Genomic DNA, 18517 nt, shown 5'->3' on the forward strand with positions numbered 1-18517 from the left:
TGAGTGGAGTGTGGAGAAGAGAAATAGTTCCTGGCAGTTTATGGAGGCAGGAATGAGGCTACATGCTTATTTTTAAGTCATTTCAGATGGACATAATGTGTTCTTGGGTTTGAACACAGTTGATTTTTTCTCCTGATTTTTTTTTTTTTTTTTTTCAGTACGCAGGCCTCTCACTGTTGTGGCGTCTCCCATTGCGGAGCACAGGCTCCAGACGCACAGGCTCAGCGGCCATGGCTCACGGGCCCAGCCGCCCTGCGGCATGTGGGATCTTCCCGGACCGGGGCACGAACCCGTGTCCCCTGCATTGGCAGGCGGACTCTCAACCACTGAGCCACCAGGGAAGCCCTTTTCCTGATTTTTTGATAGCGAGGCAGGAAAAGTCCCATTCTAATGTCCTTTTGCAAATACATTCATCTTTAAAAAGTTAAATAGCTGACATACATTGTGCTCTATCTGCCAAGAATATACAGCTTGGCATATTACCTTCCTTTTTGTAAGCATACAGCTTAAATGTCACCTCTACCAGGAGATCTCCCCTGTCTACCCTGTTTAATTGGCAGTCCCACCCCCAAATGCTTTCTGTTGTATCACCTTGTATTAGTTCCATCAAAGCACTTGTCACTACTCCCAAGCTTCACGTGTATTTGTTTTGTTTCTCCCCCAGTAGAATGTAAGCTCCATGATAATGGGACCTTATTTATCTCTCTTCTACAACCGGGTGAGTGCTTAAAATAATAGCTAGCATGTAGTTGGTGTTCAACAAATATTTGTGGATTATTGAATGAGTTAATGAGTCCTCGCATTTCTATGAGGTAGGTTCTATTAAGACCCCAATTTTAGAGATTGGTCCAAGATAGTGGAGTAGAAGGACGTGTGCTTACTCCCTCTTGCGAGAGCCTCGGAATCACTGCTGACTGCTGAACAGTCGTCTACAGGAAGACACTGGAACTCACCGAAAAAGATACCACACATCCAAAGGCAAAGGAGAAACCACAATAAGACAGTAGGAGGGCGCAATCACAATAAAATCAAATCCCATAACTGCTGGGTGAGTGTCTCACAAATTGGAGAGCACTTATACCACAGAAGTTCACCCACTGGAGAGAAGGTTCTGAGCCCCACGTCAGGCTTCCAACCTGGGGGTCCGGCAACAGGAGGAGGAATTCCTAGAGAATCAGATTTTGAAGGAATTTGATTGCAGGACTTTGACAGGACTCGAGGAAACAGAGACTCCGCTCTTGGAGGGCACACACAAAGTAGTGTGTGCATCGGAACCCAGGGGAAGGAGCAGTGACCCCATAGGAGACTGAACCAGACCTACCTGCTAGTGTTGGAGGGTCTCCTGCAGAGGTGGGGGATGGCTGTGTCTCACCATGAGGACAAGGACACTGGCAGCAGAAGTTCTGGGAAGTACTTCTTGGCGTGAGCCTTCCCAGAGTCCGCCATTAGCCCCACAAAAGAGCTGGGTAGGCTCCAGTGTTGGGTTGCCTCAGGCCAGACAACCAACAAGGAGGGAACCCAGCCCCACCCATCAGCAGACAAGCAGATTAAAGTTTTACTGAGCTCTGCCCACCAGAGCAACACCCAGCTCTACCCACCACTAGTGCCTCCCATCAGGAAACTTGCACAAGCCTCTTAGATAGCCTCATCCACCAGAGGGCAGACAGCAGAAGCAAGAAAAACTACAATCCTGCAGGCTGTGGAACAAAAACCACATTTACAGAAAGATAGACAAGATGAAAAGGCAGAGGGCTATGTGCCAGATGAAGGAACAAGATAAATCCCCAGAAAAACAACTAAATGAAGTAGAGATAGGAAACCTTCTAGAAAAAGGATTCAGAATAATGATAGTGAAGATGATCAAGGACCTCGGAAAAAGAATGGAGGCAAAGATTGAGAAGATCCAAGAAATGTTTAACAGAGACCTAGAAGAATTAAAGAACAAACACCTAGAAGAATTAAAGAACAAACAAACAGAGATGACCAATACAATAACTGAAATGAAAAATACACTAGAAGGAATCAATAGCAGAATAACTGAGGCAGAAGAACGGATAAGTGACCTGGAAGACAGAATGGTGGAATTCACTGCCACAGAACAGAATAAAGAAAAAAGAATGAAAAGAAATGAAGACAGCCTAAGAGACCTCTGGGACAACATTAAACACTACAACATTCTCATTATAGGGGTTCCAGAAGGAGAAGAGAGAGAGAAAGGACCCGAGAAAATATTTGAAGAGATTATAGTCAACAACTTTCCTAACATGGGAAAGGAAATAGCCACCCAAGTCCAGGAAGTGCAGAGAGTCCCAGGCAGGATAAACCCAAGGAGAAACAGACTGAGACACATAGTAATCAAATTGGCAAAAATTAAGAAAGCAAGAAAAATTATTGAAAGCAACAAGGGAAAAATGACGACATACAAGGGAACTCCCATAAGGTTAACAGCTGATTTCTCAGCAGAAACTCTACAAGCCAGACGGAGTGGCATGATATATTTAAAGTGATGAAAGAGAAGAACCTACAACCAAGATTACTCTACCTGGCAAGGATCTCATTCAGATTCGACGGAGAAATCAAAAGCTTTACAGACAAGCAAAAGCTAAGAGAATTCAGCACCACCAAACCAGGTCTACAACAAATGCTAAAGGAACTTCTCTAAGTGGGAAACACAAGAGAAGAAAAGAACCTACAAAAACAAACTCAAAACAATTAAGAATATTGTTATAGGAACATACATATTGATAATTACCTTAAACGTGAATGGATTAAATGCACCAACCAAAAGACAGGCTTGCTGAATGGATACAAAAACAAGACCCATCTATATGCTGTCTACAAGAGACCCACTTCAGACCTAGGGACACATACAGACTGAAAGTGAGGGGATGGAAAAAGCTATTCCATGAAAATGGAAATCAAAAGAAAGCTGGAGTAGCAATCCTCGTATTAGATAAAATAGACTTTAAAATAAAGAATGTTACAAGAGACAAGGAAGGACACTACATAATGATCAAGGGATCAATCCAAGAAGAAGATATAACAATTATAAATATATATGCACCCAACATAGGAGTGCCTCAATACATAAGGCAACTGCTAACAGTTATAAAAGAGGAAATCAACAGTAACACAATAATATTGGGGGACTTTAACACCTCACTTTCACCAATGGACAGATCATCCAAACAGAAAATTAATAAGGAAACACAAGCTTTAAATGACACTATAGACCAGATAGATTTCATTGATATTTATAGGACATTCCATCCAAAAACAGCAGATTACACTTTCTTCTCAAGTGCACATGGAACATTCTCCAGGATAGATCACATCTTGGGTCACAGATCAAGCCTCAGTAAATTTAAGAAAATTGAAATCATATCAAGCATCTTTTCTGACCACAATGCTATGAGATTAGAAATCAGTTATGGGGAAAAAAACGTAAAAAAACACAAACACGTGGAGGCTAAACAATTCTTTACTAAATAACCAAGAAATTACTGAAGAAATCAAAGAGGGAATAAAAAATACTTAGAGACAAATGACAATGAAAACACAATGATCCAAAATGTATGGGATGCAGCAAAAGCAGTTCTAAGAGGGAAGTTTATAGCAATACAAGCCTATCTCAGAAAGAAGAAAAATCTCAAAACAATGTAAACTTACACCTAAAGGAACTAGAGGAAGAAGAACAAACAAAACCCAAAGTTAGTAGAAGGAAAGAAGTCATAAAGATCAGAGCAGAAATAAATGAAATAGAAAAAAAGAAAACAATAGCAAAGATCAATAAAGCTAAAAGCTGGTTCTTTGAGAAGATAAATAGATTGATAAACCATTAGCCAGACTCATCAAGAGAAAGATAGAGGAGTCAAATCAGTAAAATTAGAAATGTAAAAGGAGAAGTTACAACAGACACCGCAGAAATATAAAGCATCCTAAGAGACTACTACAAGCAACTCTATGCCAATAAAATGGACAACCTTGAAGAAATGGACAAATTCTTAGAAAGGTTTAAACTTCCACGACTGAACCAGGAAGAAATAGAAAATATGAACAGACCAATCACAAGTAATGAAATTGAAGCTGTGATTGAAAATCTTCCAAGAAACAAAAGTCCAGGATCAGATGGCTTCACAGGTGAATTCTATAAAACGTTTAGAGAAGAGCTAACACCCATCCTTCTAAACTCTTCCAAAAAATTACACAGGAAGGAATACTCCCAAACTCATTCTATGAGGCCACCATCACCCTGATACCAAAACCAGACAAAGATACTCCCAAAAAAGAAAATTACAGACCAATATCACTGTTGAATATAGATGCAAAAATCCTCAACAAAATACTAGCAAACCAAATCCAGCAACACATTAAAAGGATCATACACCATGATCAAGTGGTATTTATTCCAGGGATGCAAGGATTCTTCAATATACGCAAATCAATCCATGTGATACACCATATTAACAAATTGAAAAAGAAAAACCATATGATCATCTCAATACATGCAGAAAAAGCTTTTGACAAAATTCAACACCAATTTATGATAAAAAGTCTCCAGAAAGTGGGCATAGAGGAAACGTACCTCAACATAATAAAGGCCATATATGACAAACCCACAGAAAACATCATTCTCAATGGTGAAAAGCTGAAAGCATTTCCTCTAAAATCAGGAACAAGACAAGGATGTCCACTCTTGCCACTATTATTCAACACAGTTTTGGAAGTCCTAGCCATGGCAATCAGAGAAGAAAAAGAAATAAAGGGAATACAAATTGGAAAAGAAGAAGTGAAACTGTCACTGTTTGCAGATGACATGATACTATACATAGAGAATCCTAAAGATGCCACCAGAAAACTACTAGAGCTAATCAATGAATTTGGTAAAGTTGCAGGATACAAAATTAATGCACAGAAATCTCTTGCATTCCTATACACTAATGATGAAAAATCTGAAAGAAATTAAGGAAACACTCCCATTTACCACTGCAATAAAAAGAAGAAAATACCAAGGAATAAACCTACCTAGGGAGACAGAAGACCTGTATGCAGAAAACTATGAGACACGGATGAAAGAAATTAAAGATGTTACCAACAGATGGAGAGATATACCATGATCTCGGATTGGAAGAATCAGTATTGTGAAAATGACTATACTATCCATAGCAACCCACAGATTCAATGCAATCCCTATCAAATTACCCATGGCATTTTTTACAGAACTAGAACAAAAAATCTTAAAATTTTTATGGAGACACAAAAGACGCCGAATAGCCAAAGCAGTCTTGAGGGAAAAAAACGGAGCTGGAGGAATCAGACTCCCTGGCTTCAGATTATACTACAAAGCTACAGTAATCAAGACAATATGGTACTGGCACAAAAACAGAAACATAGATCAATGGAATAGGATAGAAAGCCCAGAGATAAACCCACGCACCTAGGGTCAACTAATCTATGACATAGGAGAAAAGGATATACAATGGAGAAAAGACAGTCCTTTCAATAAGTGGTGCTGGGAAACTGGACAGCTCCATGTAAAAGAATGAAATTAGAACACTCCCTAACACCATACAGAAAAATAAACTCAAAATGGATAGAGACCTAAGTGTAGGACCAGACACTATAAAACTCTTCGAGGAAAACATAGGAAGAACACTCTTTGACATAAATCACAGCAAGATCTTTTTTGATCCACCTCCTAGAGTAATGGAAATAAAAACAAAAATAAACAAATGGACCTCATGAAACTTTAAAGCTTTTGCACAGCAAAGGAAACTACAAGCAAGACGAAAAGACAACCCTTAAAATGGGAGAAAATATTTGCAAATGAATCAACGGACAAAGGATTAATCTCCCAAATATATAAACAGCTCATGCAGCTCAATATTAAAAAAACAAACAAACCAATCCAAAAATGGGCAGAAGACCTAAATAGACATTTCTCCAAAGAAGGCATACAGATGGCCAAGAAGCACATGAAAAGCTGCTCAACATTACTAATTATTAGAGAAATGCAAATCAAAACTACAATGAGGTAATAACCTCACAGCAGTTAGAATGGGCATCGTCAGAAAATCTACAAACAACAAATGCTAGAGAGGGTGTGGAGAAAAGGGAACCCTCTTGCCCTGTTGGTGGGAATGTAAATTGATACAGGCACTATGGAGAACAGTATGGAGGTTGCTTAAAAACTAAAAATAGAATTACCACATGACCCAGCAATCCCACTACTTGGCATATACCCAGAGAAAACCGTAATTCAAAAAGACACATACACCCTAATGTTCATTGCAGCACTATTTACAATAGCCAGGTCATGGAAGCAACCTAAATGCCCTTTGACAGACGAATGGTAAAGAAGATGTGGTACATATATACAATGGAATATTACTCAGCCATAAAACGGAATGAAATTGGGTCATTTGTAGAGATGTGGATGAATCTAGAGACTGTCATAGAGAGTGAAGTAAGTGAGGAAGAGAAAAACAAATATTGTTTTTTAACAAAATATTTTTTAAAAAATATTGTATATTAACACATATATGTGGAACCTAGAAAAATGGTACAGATGACCAGTTTGCAGGGCAGAAGTAGAGATACAGATGTAGAGGACAAACGTATGGACACCAAGTGGGGAAAGTGGCAGGTGGGGGTGGTGGTGGTGGTGTGATGAATTGGGAGACTGGGATTAACATGTATACACTAATATGTATAAAATGGATGACTAATAAGAACCTGCTGTATAAAAAAATTAATTAAAAAAAAGAAAAAAAACGACCCCAATTTTATACATGATAAAAAGGAAATTTTGAAAACTTATGTAATTTGCCCACAGTTCCTCAACAAAACGTTGGTAGTGTCTAATTGTAATCAAAACTGTGAACTGTCTGGGTACAAAGTCCATAGTCTTAGCTAACATAGTAATCAACAAATATTTATTGAGCAACTACTATATGCCAGATCTTATAGTAGGGGCCATAATTGTTAACCAAAATTGTCATCCCGTGTAGTTTTTCCAGTGCACTAGCAGAGTAACTTCAAATCTCTACTGTGTTCCTAATTACCATATTTTAGAATATAGCCTAAATTGGGGGCCTGTACTCATGGTGTTTCCAGAGTACCTGCTAAAAGATTATTTAGGAAGATGAAAGAAAACCAGTCTTTTTTTCAGCCCATAAATTTCTACTAAAATTAAAAATTTTATCTTTATATTTTTACCATGGTTTATACTTTTTATAATACATTCACATACATTATCTCATTTAATATTCATTGGAAGAAAGAAGGACAGGTTTTATTATCCTTATTTTACATGTGAAAAAACTGAGGCTTAGAAATTTTAAATAAGTTGCTCCTGGTCATGCATCAATAGGAGATAAAACAACTTGAATTCAGCTCTTTTGTTTGGGAGCATGACATTTTCTTTAAATTATTATAACACTGCATTGCTTTTAAAGGATCCTTTATTTTAGTTGATCAACTGTGGGTTTGTATCTCTGGATGTAGCTTATAAGTAGCAGTGCATATAGGAAAATATGTGAATTAATTACATTTATAATAGTAAAAATATATAAGTAATTCTAATTTCTCTAAAACCTGAATACTATAGTCGAGAAGAAACAATAAACTTTTGAAGTATAAATGACTAAAAAGATTATTTTAGGGGGCTTCCTTGGTGGCTCAGTGGTTAAGAATCTGCCTGCCAATGCAGGGGACACAGGTTCGAGCCCTGGCCGGGAAGATCCCACATGCTGTGGAGCATCTAAGCCCATGCGCCACAACTACTGAGCCTGTGCTCTAGAGCCCGCGAGCCACAACTACTGAAGCCAGGGCGCCTAGAGCCCCTGCTCTGCAACAGGAGAAGCCACCGCAATGAGGAGCCCACGCAGCACAACGAAGAGTAGCCCCTGCTCACCACAACTAGAGAAAGCCCGCGCGCAGCAACGAAGACCCAACACAGCCAAAAATAAATTTAAAAAAAAAAAAAAAGATTATTTTAGTGTGTGTACTTTAACAGGCAGTATTTGAGGACTTGTGTGTGTGTGTAATTACTAAATACAGAGAAGGGTTTCACGTTGGTAAATGTTTTTCAGTCTTCAACTTAATCTAAAAATTTCCTTTAAATGCCTTTATTCTTTAGAATTTAATGCGCATCAATCACTCTTTCCTCCCTCCTGTCTGTCCAGAATTTTTTGTCTAAGCAGCTGCAGTTGGGGAGGTTGAAACTCAGGGAACAGGAACTGGGCAAGGAGCAGCAGTACTGAGGAAGCAAAAGGCTTACAAAATGGAAAAGAGAAAAGCAGAACATGGGCATGTACTATTCTGTATGTACAGTGACTTAGGAAGTACTGCGTAAACTCTCAACCCCACTTTCTCAGCACATAAAGTAGAAAGGAAACTGTTCTACTTTCTCTGTGGTTGGGTTAATTTTAATCATAGTTTGATGATGAACATTACATGGAGCTGGTAAATATCACCAGTTGATTTCAAACACTTCAGAATGCAAAAACGATTCAGGTCTGTGTTTTTTTCACCAGGAAGTTATCTCATTCAAGGCTCGTTCAGCTTTATGGAGTGTGTATACAGCAGAAGCCCCTTTATATTGTGACGGAGTTTATGGAAAATGGTTGCCTGCTTAACTATCTCAGAGAGAGGAAAGGAAAACTTAGGAAGGAGATGCTATTGAGTGCATGTCAAGATATCTGTGAAGGAATGGAGTATCTGGAGAGAAACTGCTTTATCCACAGGGATTTAGTAAGTACGGTGCAAATTTGCTGATTATGTATATATTATACTTGTATTCAGAAGGACATGATCAGTTAGGACTTTCAATACTTTGAATAATGCATTCTTTGACTTAATTTTTAAACATTTTCCTATTTGTGTAACCTGTTGCTACATGTAGCTTTATTTTTAATTGCTCATTGATGCTGGAGCCAAGTAAGGTGTTACTCTAAATACGCCTTGAAGTAATTAATCACCACACTAATCAACTAAGTAAAACTAATTTACTTTTCTTTCCTCTTCCCCCCCCCTTCTTCCTTCCTCCTATCTTTCCTTCTTTCAACCAATAATCAAATATGTATTGAGTGCCTATATATGCCACGCACTCTGCCAGGTGCTGGATACAATGCTGAAGAACCCCAGTGGGTCTCACCCAGGGGTGAAACTGCCTCAGGTGGAGGTAGTTAGGTTCTTGCAGTATCACAGCAGCACTACTGGCATTATTGGGAAGGAGTCAAAATGCTAAACCATTCTGTTGCATAGTGCTCAGAACAGCTCTCCAAACAAAGAAGATTGAAGTTTGACTTGCCCCAAAAGCAGATAGCTCTGCTTTCCTGCCTTGCTACCTCCCCTTGAAAAACATTTTCTATCTGCTCCATATTTATTCATGATGTTCATACTATTCCTTCTATGTCCTTCCATGCCTCATTTCTAAGTTCCCAAATTAAATCCAATGAGAATTTGAGAATTTCTGAGAGGTCCCTGATACTGTCATCTAGAGGTAATCCTGAACTTCCATCAGCCATCACGAGTGACCGTATTATTTATCATTCAGGCTGGAATATTTTGGGGAGAGAAAGGAGGCATAATTTCATTGGCCCTAGAACACCACTGCTTGCCCTACACATGACTTAGAACTGTCAGAGCATTTATTATTTACTACTTCCTGTAATAGTTGTTTACACAAATATTAGACTCTAAACTGCTTGACATCAAGGCGTAGACTTCTGAGCTGCAGTTCAGCATTATGAGAATACAAGTTGCCAAGCAATGGCTCTCAAACTTAGCTGTGCATTAGAATCACCTGGGAGGTTTAAAAACATCACAGTACCCAGCCCATACCCCTGACCAATGAAATCAGAATCTCTGCGGGTAGAATCTAGTCATCAGCATTTTTGGAAAATTTCCCTGGTGAGTCCACTGTGCAGTCAAGATTGAGAGCCCTGCTCAAGAGCTAGTTGAAATCTCGCTTTTGTTTCTTACTAGCCATGTGACCTTGAGTAAGCTAGTTAACTAGTAAAGTGGTGTTAATTATAGCACCTCCCACATATGGACTTGTTGGGAGGATTACATGAATTAATATGCGTAAGCATTTAGAACAGTGTCCGGCACATAGAAAAGCTCAGCAATGCTCGACCATTGTTTTGCGTGCCTCGTGGCACATTCCCCAGGGTCCAGCCCATAGTAGCCATTGAGCACATTTTTGAATGTATGGATCTGGTATCAGTTCCACCTAACTCACTTTCCTGGTCTCTGCAGTTTGTCCTTCCTGATAAGGATTAGAATTCAAAATTCAGTCAGGTGACAGTTCTGGTCATTCTATTTGCTCCAGGTGGCTTCCTGCAGACCCCCCTAGTCTTGGTTCCTTCCTTGATTGCTTTCCTTTGAGTTCTGTTTTCTCCACCTACATGCCACTTAAAATATATTAGCCACCTATGAGTCTTTTCTCGGTCGAGGGTTTGCCTTGTGGTTTAGCTTTGAGATCATTTGCTGGCGCTTGTCAACATCTTCCAAACTGGCTCCTTCTGGCTCTCCATTTCAAGTTTTTTGCTTTTGTTTTTGAACTAACTGAACCACAAATTAGCTCAAAAGAGAAAAATTCTATCAAACCACTGGCCCACATGAGGCTAAATAACCAAGTCAATGATTCTCCTGACTAAGCTGACTGAAAATGGATTGTTTTGGCATCAAATAGATTGTTTCTGAATTATATAGTACTATATTTAGCTCACTGTGGTAATTTAATAAATATGAAAATATTGTAAAGAGTTATGTTCAATGACATGTAAGTTTTAAGATACAGTTTCTTTGTTTTTATTAGCAATTATATATAACGACTCTGCCAAAGATATATAGTGACGATCTGTTATTTTTCATGCATATTGGACTTTCCTCTTTTTATTTATGAAGAGAAAGTTTTAAATACACACTATTTTTTATACCAAGATGCACTTATCAAGGATACTTCTTGAGAAAGATTACACATTTTAAAAAGGAAAAATGTTAAAATTTCTTTTCATTTTTTGTCATTTCTTTGAAAAGTCATTAAAATCCATCACACGAGGGCAGATACATTAAATCATATGTAGCATCGATAGGTATCACCATGAAATAACATGGCTGTTCACACAGAGAGGTAGTGCTGGGGCCCAAAGAAACTAAGGAAAAGGAGAGTAGAAACTCTGGAAAGAGAAACTTTGTATTCACACGTAGGTTCTTTTCTTCTCCCTATAGGCTGCGAGGAATTGTTTGGTCAGTTCTACAAGTATAGTAAAAATTTCGGACTTTGGAATGACAAGGTATGTGATATTCTTTTTTGTTTGTTTACTCACAGGAGGGAATCTTACATTAGTCTACAGACAAATCGAAGATGTTTTTGGCTTTGTTTTTTTTTTTCTCTGAGGGCAGTGTTGATGTGATTGTATGGCCTGCTGACCCACTTTGAACTTTAAGACATGCACCAGTGTTAGCTGTGAGGGAAACGGAGGCTGTGGGCTATTCTTCTGATCTTCTTTCAGGCGGTTATTAATAAAACTATGTCATGTCTTAAAATTCAAAAGAATTTCTCAGTCTACTTGTCATATATATAAGGTTAAGAAAAAAGCTTTCCTTATATATGTATGTTTCTGAAATAGAGAAAGAATACATTTATTTTCTCAGCTCTGATTTTTCTGTCCTCATCATGCATTTCTCTTATCAAGTGTAGTAGCTGACTCTAAGCCTACAGCACAAGAGTGTGAATCATCTGACCTGATTTTCAGCAACTCAGTGCAGTTTACATTTTTTATCTCCTTTCCTTCAGGTTGCTAGAAATTTCATCCCAGTGATTTCAGGGTTTCTCCTTGACACTCTTCAGGGTCACAGTCCGAATTCTGTGTGTCTCATGGGGCCACATACTGGAGATGGCCTGTCTGGTCCCTGTTGTTATCCATTGACATTGGCTTCCTTACAGCCACCATCCTCCTCTTTTGTCTTTGGCTGGCCATCCACACAGGTGGCCGCTGACTCATCTTGAATTTCTGCCTGTAAGATTCCTTCATTTCTGACATTCGCCATGTCTAGAGCTCTCCACGTGGCTAAGGCCCCGTCTGCCTTGGCACACCCATAGCCATTTGTCCTCTGGAATCTTTCTGTGTTTCCCAGGGCTTGGCCTGGGAAAGAGGACACAGGTTCTGTTTTGCTCTTGAATCCCACCAACCGACTGTAGGGCAGTGGGGTCTTCTTTCGCTGCAGTGTGACTAGGGCAGCCCTCATAGGGTGCAGGGTACAGGACCCTACCTCAGCCACCCCCTAGTGTCTAATACTCATTCCCTTTCCTTTTGAATCTCTCCCACACCCCCAGCACAAGGGATATTTTTGTAGCAGAATGGATGGTGGTGGTAGTGAGATATCATTCATATTCATGAGCCATTCTCCCAGATATTTTGTTCATAACTCAGTCCTTCTCCTTCTCTGGAAAGTCTAGACTTTTGAAACTCAAAAGCTATAAAAAAAATGGCTCTTTTCCTTTCGTTTTCTGTTATTCATTCTTTCCTCTAGTAGAATGACCTCTGGCTCAATAAAGGACTTAAAGGTGCAGTGAGGTAAGGTATGTGCGAAACAAGTGGGTGTGTGGGGAAGCATTAATAAATATATTAATTTTATATTTAATATATATAGTATATATAGTATAATATATATATATATAGTATTTCAAAAATACTATATTGCATACTCAAGGAGCTACACAGCACACGTTAGCTATCCTCTCTTTTCTCCAGATTCCCACACTTGGATGTTACTGTGTATGATTTTCAAAAAAGAGAGAGGGTTTAATTTTATTGTTGTTGTTATTTTTTTTAAAGGAGATGATAGTTGTTCCTGATTTATTTCCATTTGAATAAAGGCATTAGAGATTTTACACACCAAATGTATTACGTTCAAATACTTTTATTTTTCCCCTTCTCTGTTCTGCAAAAATTATATGTATATAGAAAGAAAATAAGGCATCAAACTTCGAGTTTATTCTTTCACATCTATTTATCTTTTTAAAAAAATAACCTTGGTTGTTAGCGCATTCAGCATGCTTCTTTGCAGAATTAAGAATTTATCATAACTAATCAGTGGAGCATGTTTCAGACTGAAGAATTGCTGTGGTTTTCTGAGATCCAAATACAATAAATGCAATTGAGGCTTGGTTTAAGGAGGAAACTCTATAAGGGCTACTTTCTCACTTTGATAGCGAGAAGAGAAGGTATACTGAACCTTTCTGTGGAAAATACTTTGTATTTTAGAAATCAGAGTTAACTAAAAGGATTTGAAGTAAACTGAACTTAGAGGTAATTAACACAATGTGCTCTGAAATCTGATGGCCCTAGGTACGTTTTGGATGATGAATATATCAGTTCTTCTGGAGCCAAGTTCCCAGTCAAGTGGTCCCCTCCTGAAGTTTTCCATTTCAATAAGTATAGCAGCAAATCTGATGTCTGGTCATTTGGTGAGTGAATTCGATGTTCATTTGTTGGAGCTTGATTTAATAAAATAGAGATTGCTCTTTTTAAAAAAAAATATTAATTTTTTTATTGGAGTATATTTGCTTTACCGTATTGTGTTAGTTTATACTGTACAGCAAAGTGAATCAGCTATATGTATACATATGTCCCCTCTTTTTTGGATTTCCTTCTCATTTAGGTCACCAGAGAGCACTGAGTTCCCTGTGCTATAGAGTAGGTTCTCATAAAATAGGGATCGCTGTTTTAACTTTGATTTCTTAATATGACGTAGCTAAAGGTCTTCTTATAACTGTGTTTCTGTCTTAGGTGTTCTAAACACACCAGTTGTCTTTGGCAACTGGTGTCATACACCTTCTTACATGAAGTTTGCCTCTTGGATCTTTTCCCTTCCCACTGAGCACTTGCTGTAAAACCATAACAGAGTCTACTGATCTAGAAAACAAACTCAGCCAACTTTCCCACACCACAGAGACTTGCAAGAAAAACTGATCTTACACCATCGTTAAATCTTGAGTGTGTAATTAATAAACTTCATTGTCTGACTTTGAGTGATGCCGTCTCACTTACATTATCACCTTCCTATTTTGTGAAATTAGACATAGGCTTCCTTGGGATCTATCCATTGCTGTTTATATTGGGTAATGTTCTTCATTGAAAAAGAGATACTGTGGACCTCTGTCCCATGGAGTTTGTTCTTTGAGTTGACTTTCAAAAAATGGCAACAAATGTATAATAATCTATCTATTCTCTTTCACCTGTACCTTTCTGGATGGCTTCTTGGCTTTGGAGAGACATCTGCACCCTCAAAAGGTGTGAATATTATTACCCACAATAAGGTTAAGCTTGTATTGATCTCATTAGCGCTCCACTGACATGTGGTAGTCTCGGCAGGTGACATTATAAGCTCTACGGGAGAGCAGTTAAGTTGTGAGACCAGTGGATAGCAACACAAGGATCTCACCTGGTGGTTGTAGAACATTTAGAGCTCCTTGAGTTTTCCCTGACCACTTGTCTTTCTTCCTCACTGTACAGTGAGCTTCTTGAGCACATAGACCGGTTTCAGTCTTAAGAATCCTCTGGCTCTAGCACAGGCCTGGCCTCTGATCAATACCTGATACATATTTGTAGAATAAGTGAATAATTAAATGAACTCAAATTGGGAGGCTTGAAGGAGTTTCATCACTCAATCAATGATTTTTGAACACCTACTTATAAACAGAGCCCCTGCCAGATTTTCTGGGACTCTACCCAGCAGTCTTTCAGTGGGAAGATGGGAACGCATGCCATCTACTGGCTGGTAAACTCTTGGCTTTAGCAGGCAGCAGGGGATCACACAATTCTGTCATTTTCTGTGGAATGGCAAAGTTTCATTGATTTCAGGGTGTGGAGACATGAGCAGTACTTTGAAATGAAGATGCTGCAGGCATTTTTCTTCCAATAAGGAGGCAGTCATGACCAATGGAAAAGGAAAGGCATTGTTTTCACTTGGAATATATTCAGTTCATAGGCCTCTTCAAAAAGTAAGATGCACAGGGTCTGCTTCCTAGATAGAACTGCTGTCATTCTGGATGATTGTAACTCAGTGACTGCAGGAGGCAAATAATGGGTTGTAATTTGAAACAGCTGTTTCAGTTCCAAGTAACCATTTCTCTAACCTCTTATTTTCATGCATTTTATTTGCAGGAGTTTTGATGTGGGAAGTTTTTACAGAAGGAAAAATGCCTTTTGAAAATAAGTCAAATTTGCAAGTTGTGGAAGCGATTTCTAAAGGCTTCAGGCTGTACCGACCTCACCTGGCACCGATTTCCATATATGAAGTCATGTACAGCTGCTGGCATGAGGTGAGTGTCCCTTACTTTCCTGCAAAGGTTGGCAGTTCCAGCATCTGAGAGTAGATCTGTTTATCACCCACATTACTCCAGCACTTCGTCATGGCAGGAAAAGGTGTCTATTTCTCGGTAATGACCCCTGAGAGCCAGAAGTACTTCCACTACAAAATCATTAATCCATTTTGTTTTTAACAATGGCCTTTCATATGAGGAATTCAGTGCATTGTCCAAGTCTTACCTTGCTGAAGTTGGTTCCTGCAGAAACTCTCGATGTTACTAAAGCCTCAGTGATGAGACGTTTTACTCCTTTTAAGAACTGCTTGGGTGGAAACTAAGGGTAGAATCAGGCTTGTTCAATTTCCACGTTGAAAGAGAAGGATGGTGTTTTTATTTACTTCACTCTAATTTGTCTTGCTTTTCCAAGGCTAAAAGTAATGGGTTTCATCTCTCCTACGGCACTCAAGACTCCTGATAGAGAGATTAAACGAGAATAGGAATGAAGGCAGAAAGTGTGCCAGGAACTTCTACTGGGAAAATTATCTCCTGGGAGGCCAGTTTCTCTTTTACTTGAAATGCCAAGCTTGAAAATAAAGCCAGAGGGTTTATATCCCACCTCTGTCTTTTCTGGGCGCTGACTCAACACACCACTCCGCTTCATCAGACTCCTCTGTGATTTTGATAGTTCTCTCTTTCTAGCTGACTCTTTCAGCCCAGAAAAAACTACAGCTGGATGAGGATTTCCTCCTGGCTGAAAAAGAAATCACTTGACTCCCAATTCACAAACACTAAAAAAATTCAATATTTCAAGAGCGTCGTGGTTGTTTCCATTCCAGAGAAGTATTAATTTTATAAAGATCCCCAGTGTATGAAAATACTTTGCATATGATTAACTGTTCTGCAAGGAATCTTGAAAGACATAAAAAATATTAAGTGAGCTGTTAGTAGCAAACAGATGTCTTAAGAGCATCTTTGCAATAACAATGTAAATAGCTTAGGAATATATATTGTATATTAAGCAATATACTTGTACATGCACATACAATATAACACTTTTTGAGATTTTACATATCTGTGGAGAGGAGACAGAGAAAGGAGTAAGTGAGATGCTGACAAGAGGACGAAGTAAACGAGGCGCTTATGCACCTCTAGATTCAAATGTGATTATGTTAGCAGTGATAACACTTGTTTCATAGGCTTTACTACCTGCACAACCTCAGCACCAGCAAAAAGCGCCACTATTTATTCTTGAAGTCTCAAGGAGGGCTTTATGTGTGCTCACATATCCTTCTGCTCTGTCCTTTAATTTTTATTTATTTTATTTTTTAAAAATTTATTTTATTGAAGTATAGTTGATGTACAATGTTGTGTTAATTTCTGCTGTACAGCAAAGTGATTCCGTTATACATATATATACATTCTTTTTCGTGTTCTTTTCCATTATGGCTTATCACAGGATATTGAATATAATTCCCTGTACTATACAGTAGGACCTTGTTGTTTATCCATTCCGTATATAATAGTTTGCATCTGCCAAACTCCCACTCCATCCCTCTGCCGCCCCCTTCCCCGTTGGCAACCACAAGTCTGTTCTCTATGCCTGTGAGTCTGTTTCTGTTTCATAAATAAGCTCATTTGTGTCATATTTTAGATCCCACATATAAGTGATATCATATGGTATTTGTCTTTCTTTTTCTGACTTACTTCACTTAGTATGATAATCTCTAGTTCCATCCATGGAACTAGACATTATTTCATTCTGAAATAACTAGACATTATTTCATCTTTGTTATGGCTGAGTAGTATTCCATTGTATATATGGACCACATCCTCTTTATCCATTCGTCTGTCGATGGACATTTAGGTTGTTTCTTGCTCTCTCCTTTTATTGATGCCTTCTGTTTACAAGCCACAAAGGGTGGTGTCTCCCCACTAACCCTGCTGCCAGGGACCTCTGTGAGCATGTGGCTACCACGAGTAGTTCTATTTCCTATGGATTTCAGAGATGCCGTGGAGCTTCCTCTTGGAGCCAAAGTCACACCGCATCCCACTGTGAAGTAGGAAAAAGGCTCCAATCCTGGGTTTCATGGTTGGAGATTTTGTTGACTGAGCCTTAAGACAGCACAGTCTGTGCTCTAAGACCTGCAAAGTCCCTCATGAAAACGTGCCTTTTGCTTTTTGACTAAAATCCATCTTTCTACAGGGGGTCAGGGGTAGTGAATAATTGGGGCTGAGCCTGGGGGCTTGGGGCTCTAGAGGCCCCTCTCTCCCAGCTCTTCCTTTACCCTGTGTATCAAGTCATCCAAATCGATCTCTAGGGCAGTACTGTCCAATGGAACTTTCTGAGATGATGGAAATGTGCTACGTCTGCACTATCCAATATGGTAGCCACACCTGGCTATTGAAGAATTGAGAAGTGGCTAGTGTGACTGAGAACTGAATTTTAAAATGTATCTTCTTTTAAGTAATTTAAATTTAAATAGCCACATGTGGCTAGTGTTTGCAGCTGTAGCTATTCTACTTTTGGAGCGCCCTCTACCGTTACATTTTCACACTCATGCCTCGCTCATCTGCCATTCATGTCCTGCCTACCAGCCAAGATATCTTTCTCTTCCATTTGTGGTGAACCAGCCTGGATCCGGGTCCTGCCAGCAAGTTCTAGAGCTGGTGTCTGAGTGAGTCTTAAGCTGAGCTGACCACCTCTACTTCCCTTTTCCAGAAACCTAAAGGCCGCCCGACGTTTGCTGAGCTGCTGCAGGTTCTCACAGAGATTGCAGAAACCTGGTGACCTGGAGAGAATGCCAACCCAGAGCATCATGGGGCAAGACTGTCACAAAAGGAAACCCTGGGTGGGGTCACTGATGGTGAATATCTTCCTTTAGAGTCACTGACTCCTGGAAACAGTTCAAAGATCACAGGCTTTTCCAACTTTTTAAAGCTTAAGAATATTCTGACAATAATGTTTCTATGTGTGTTTGAGAGTGACTTCTAAACTCTGATTTTTCTGTAATATTCTTCATGTCCCATATGTGAAGAAGGGAAAAATGTTCCATAGTGGTCATTATGGTGGCTGCTCTGAGAGCAGCAGAGCCCCTGAGCACACCTGAAAACCTGATTCTTCACTGAGGAAAAGACTGAAGAGGAGGAACGTTCTTTATTTTGGTGGCCCATGCATGGAAGATGAAAATAAATTCT

The 18517-nt window shown here is 39.1% G+C and overlaps 1 protein-coding gene across 1 annotated transcript in view; it reads left to right on the forward strand.

The window, feature by feature from the left end:
• The window catches only part of TXK (TXK tyrosine kinase), a 46674-nt gene extending 28564 nt beyond the window's left edge, over positions 1-18110 (forward strand). The window contains exons 10-14 of the mRNA XM_060012598.1: positions 8538-8754; positions 11239-11303; positions 13362-13480; positions 15180-15337; positions 18042-18110. Of these exons, the coding sequence (XP_059868581.1) occupies positions 8538-8754; positions 11239-11303; positions 13362-13480; positions 15180-15337; positions 18042-18110 (628 nt within the window). The remainder of the gene's footprint in view (positions 1-8537; positions 8755-11238; positions 11304-13361; positions 13481-15179; positions 15338-18041) is intronic.
• The last annotated feature ends 407 nt before the right edge of the window (positions 18111-18517 follow it).

This window comes from Delphinus delphis, chromosome 5 (genome assembly GCF_949987515.2).
Source record: "Delphinus delphis chromosome 5, mDelDel1.2, whole genome shotgun sequence".
In the NCBI taxonomy this organism is placed as follows: domain Eukaryota; kingdom Metazoa; phylum Chordata; class Mammalia; order Artiodactyla; family Delphinidae; genus Delphinus; species Delphinus delphis.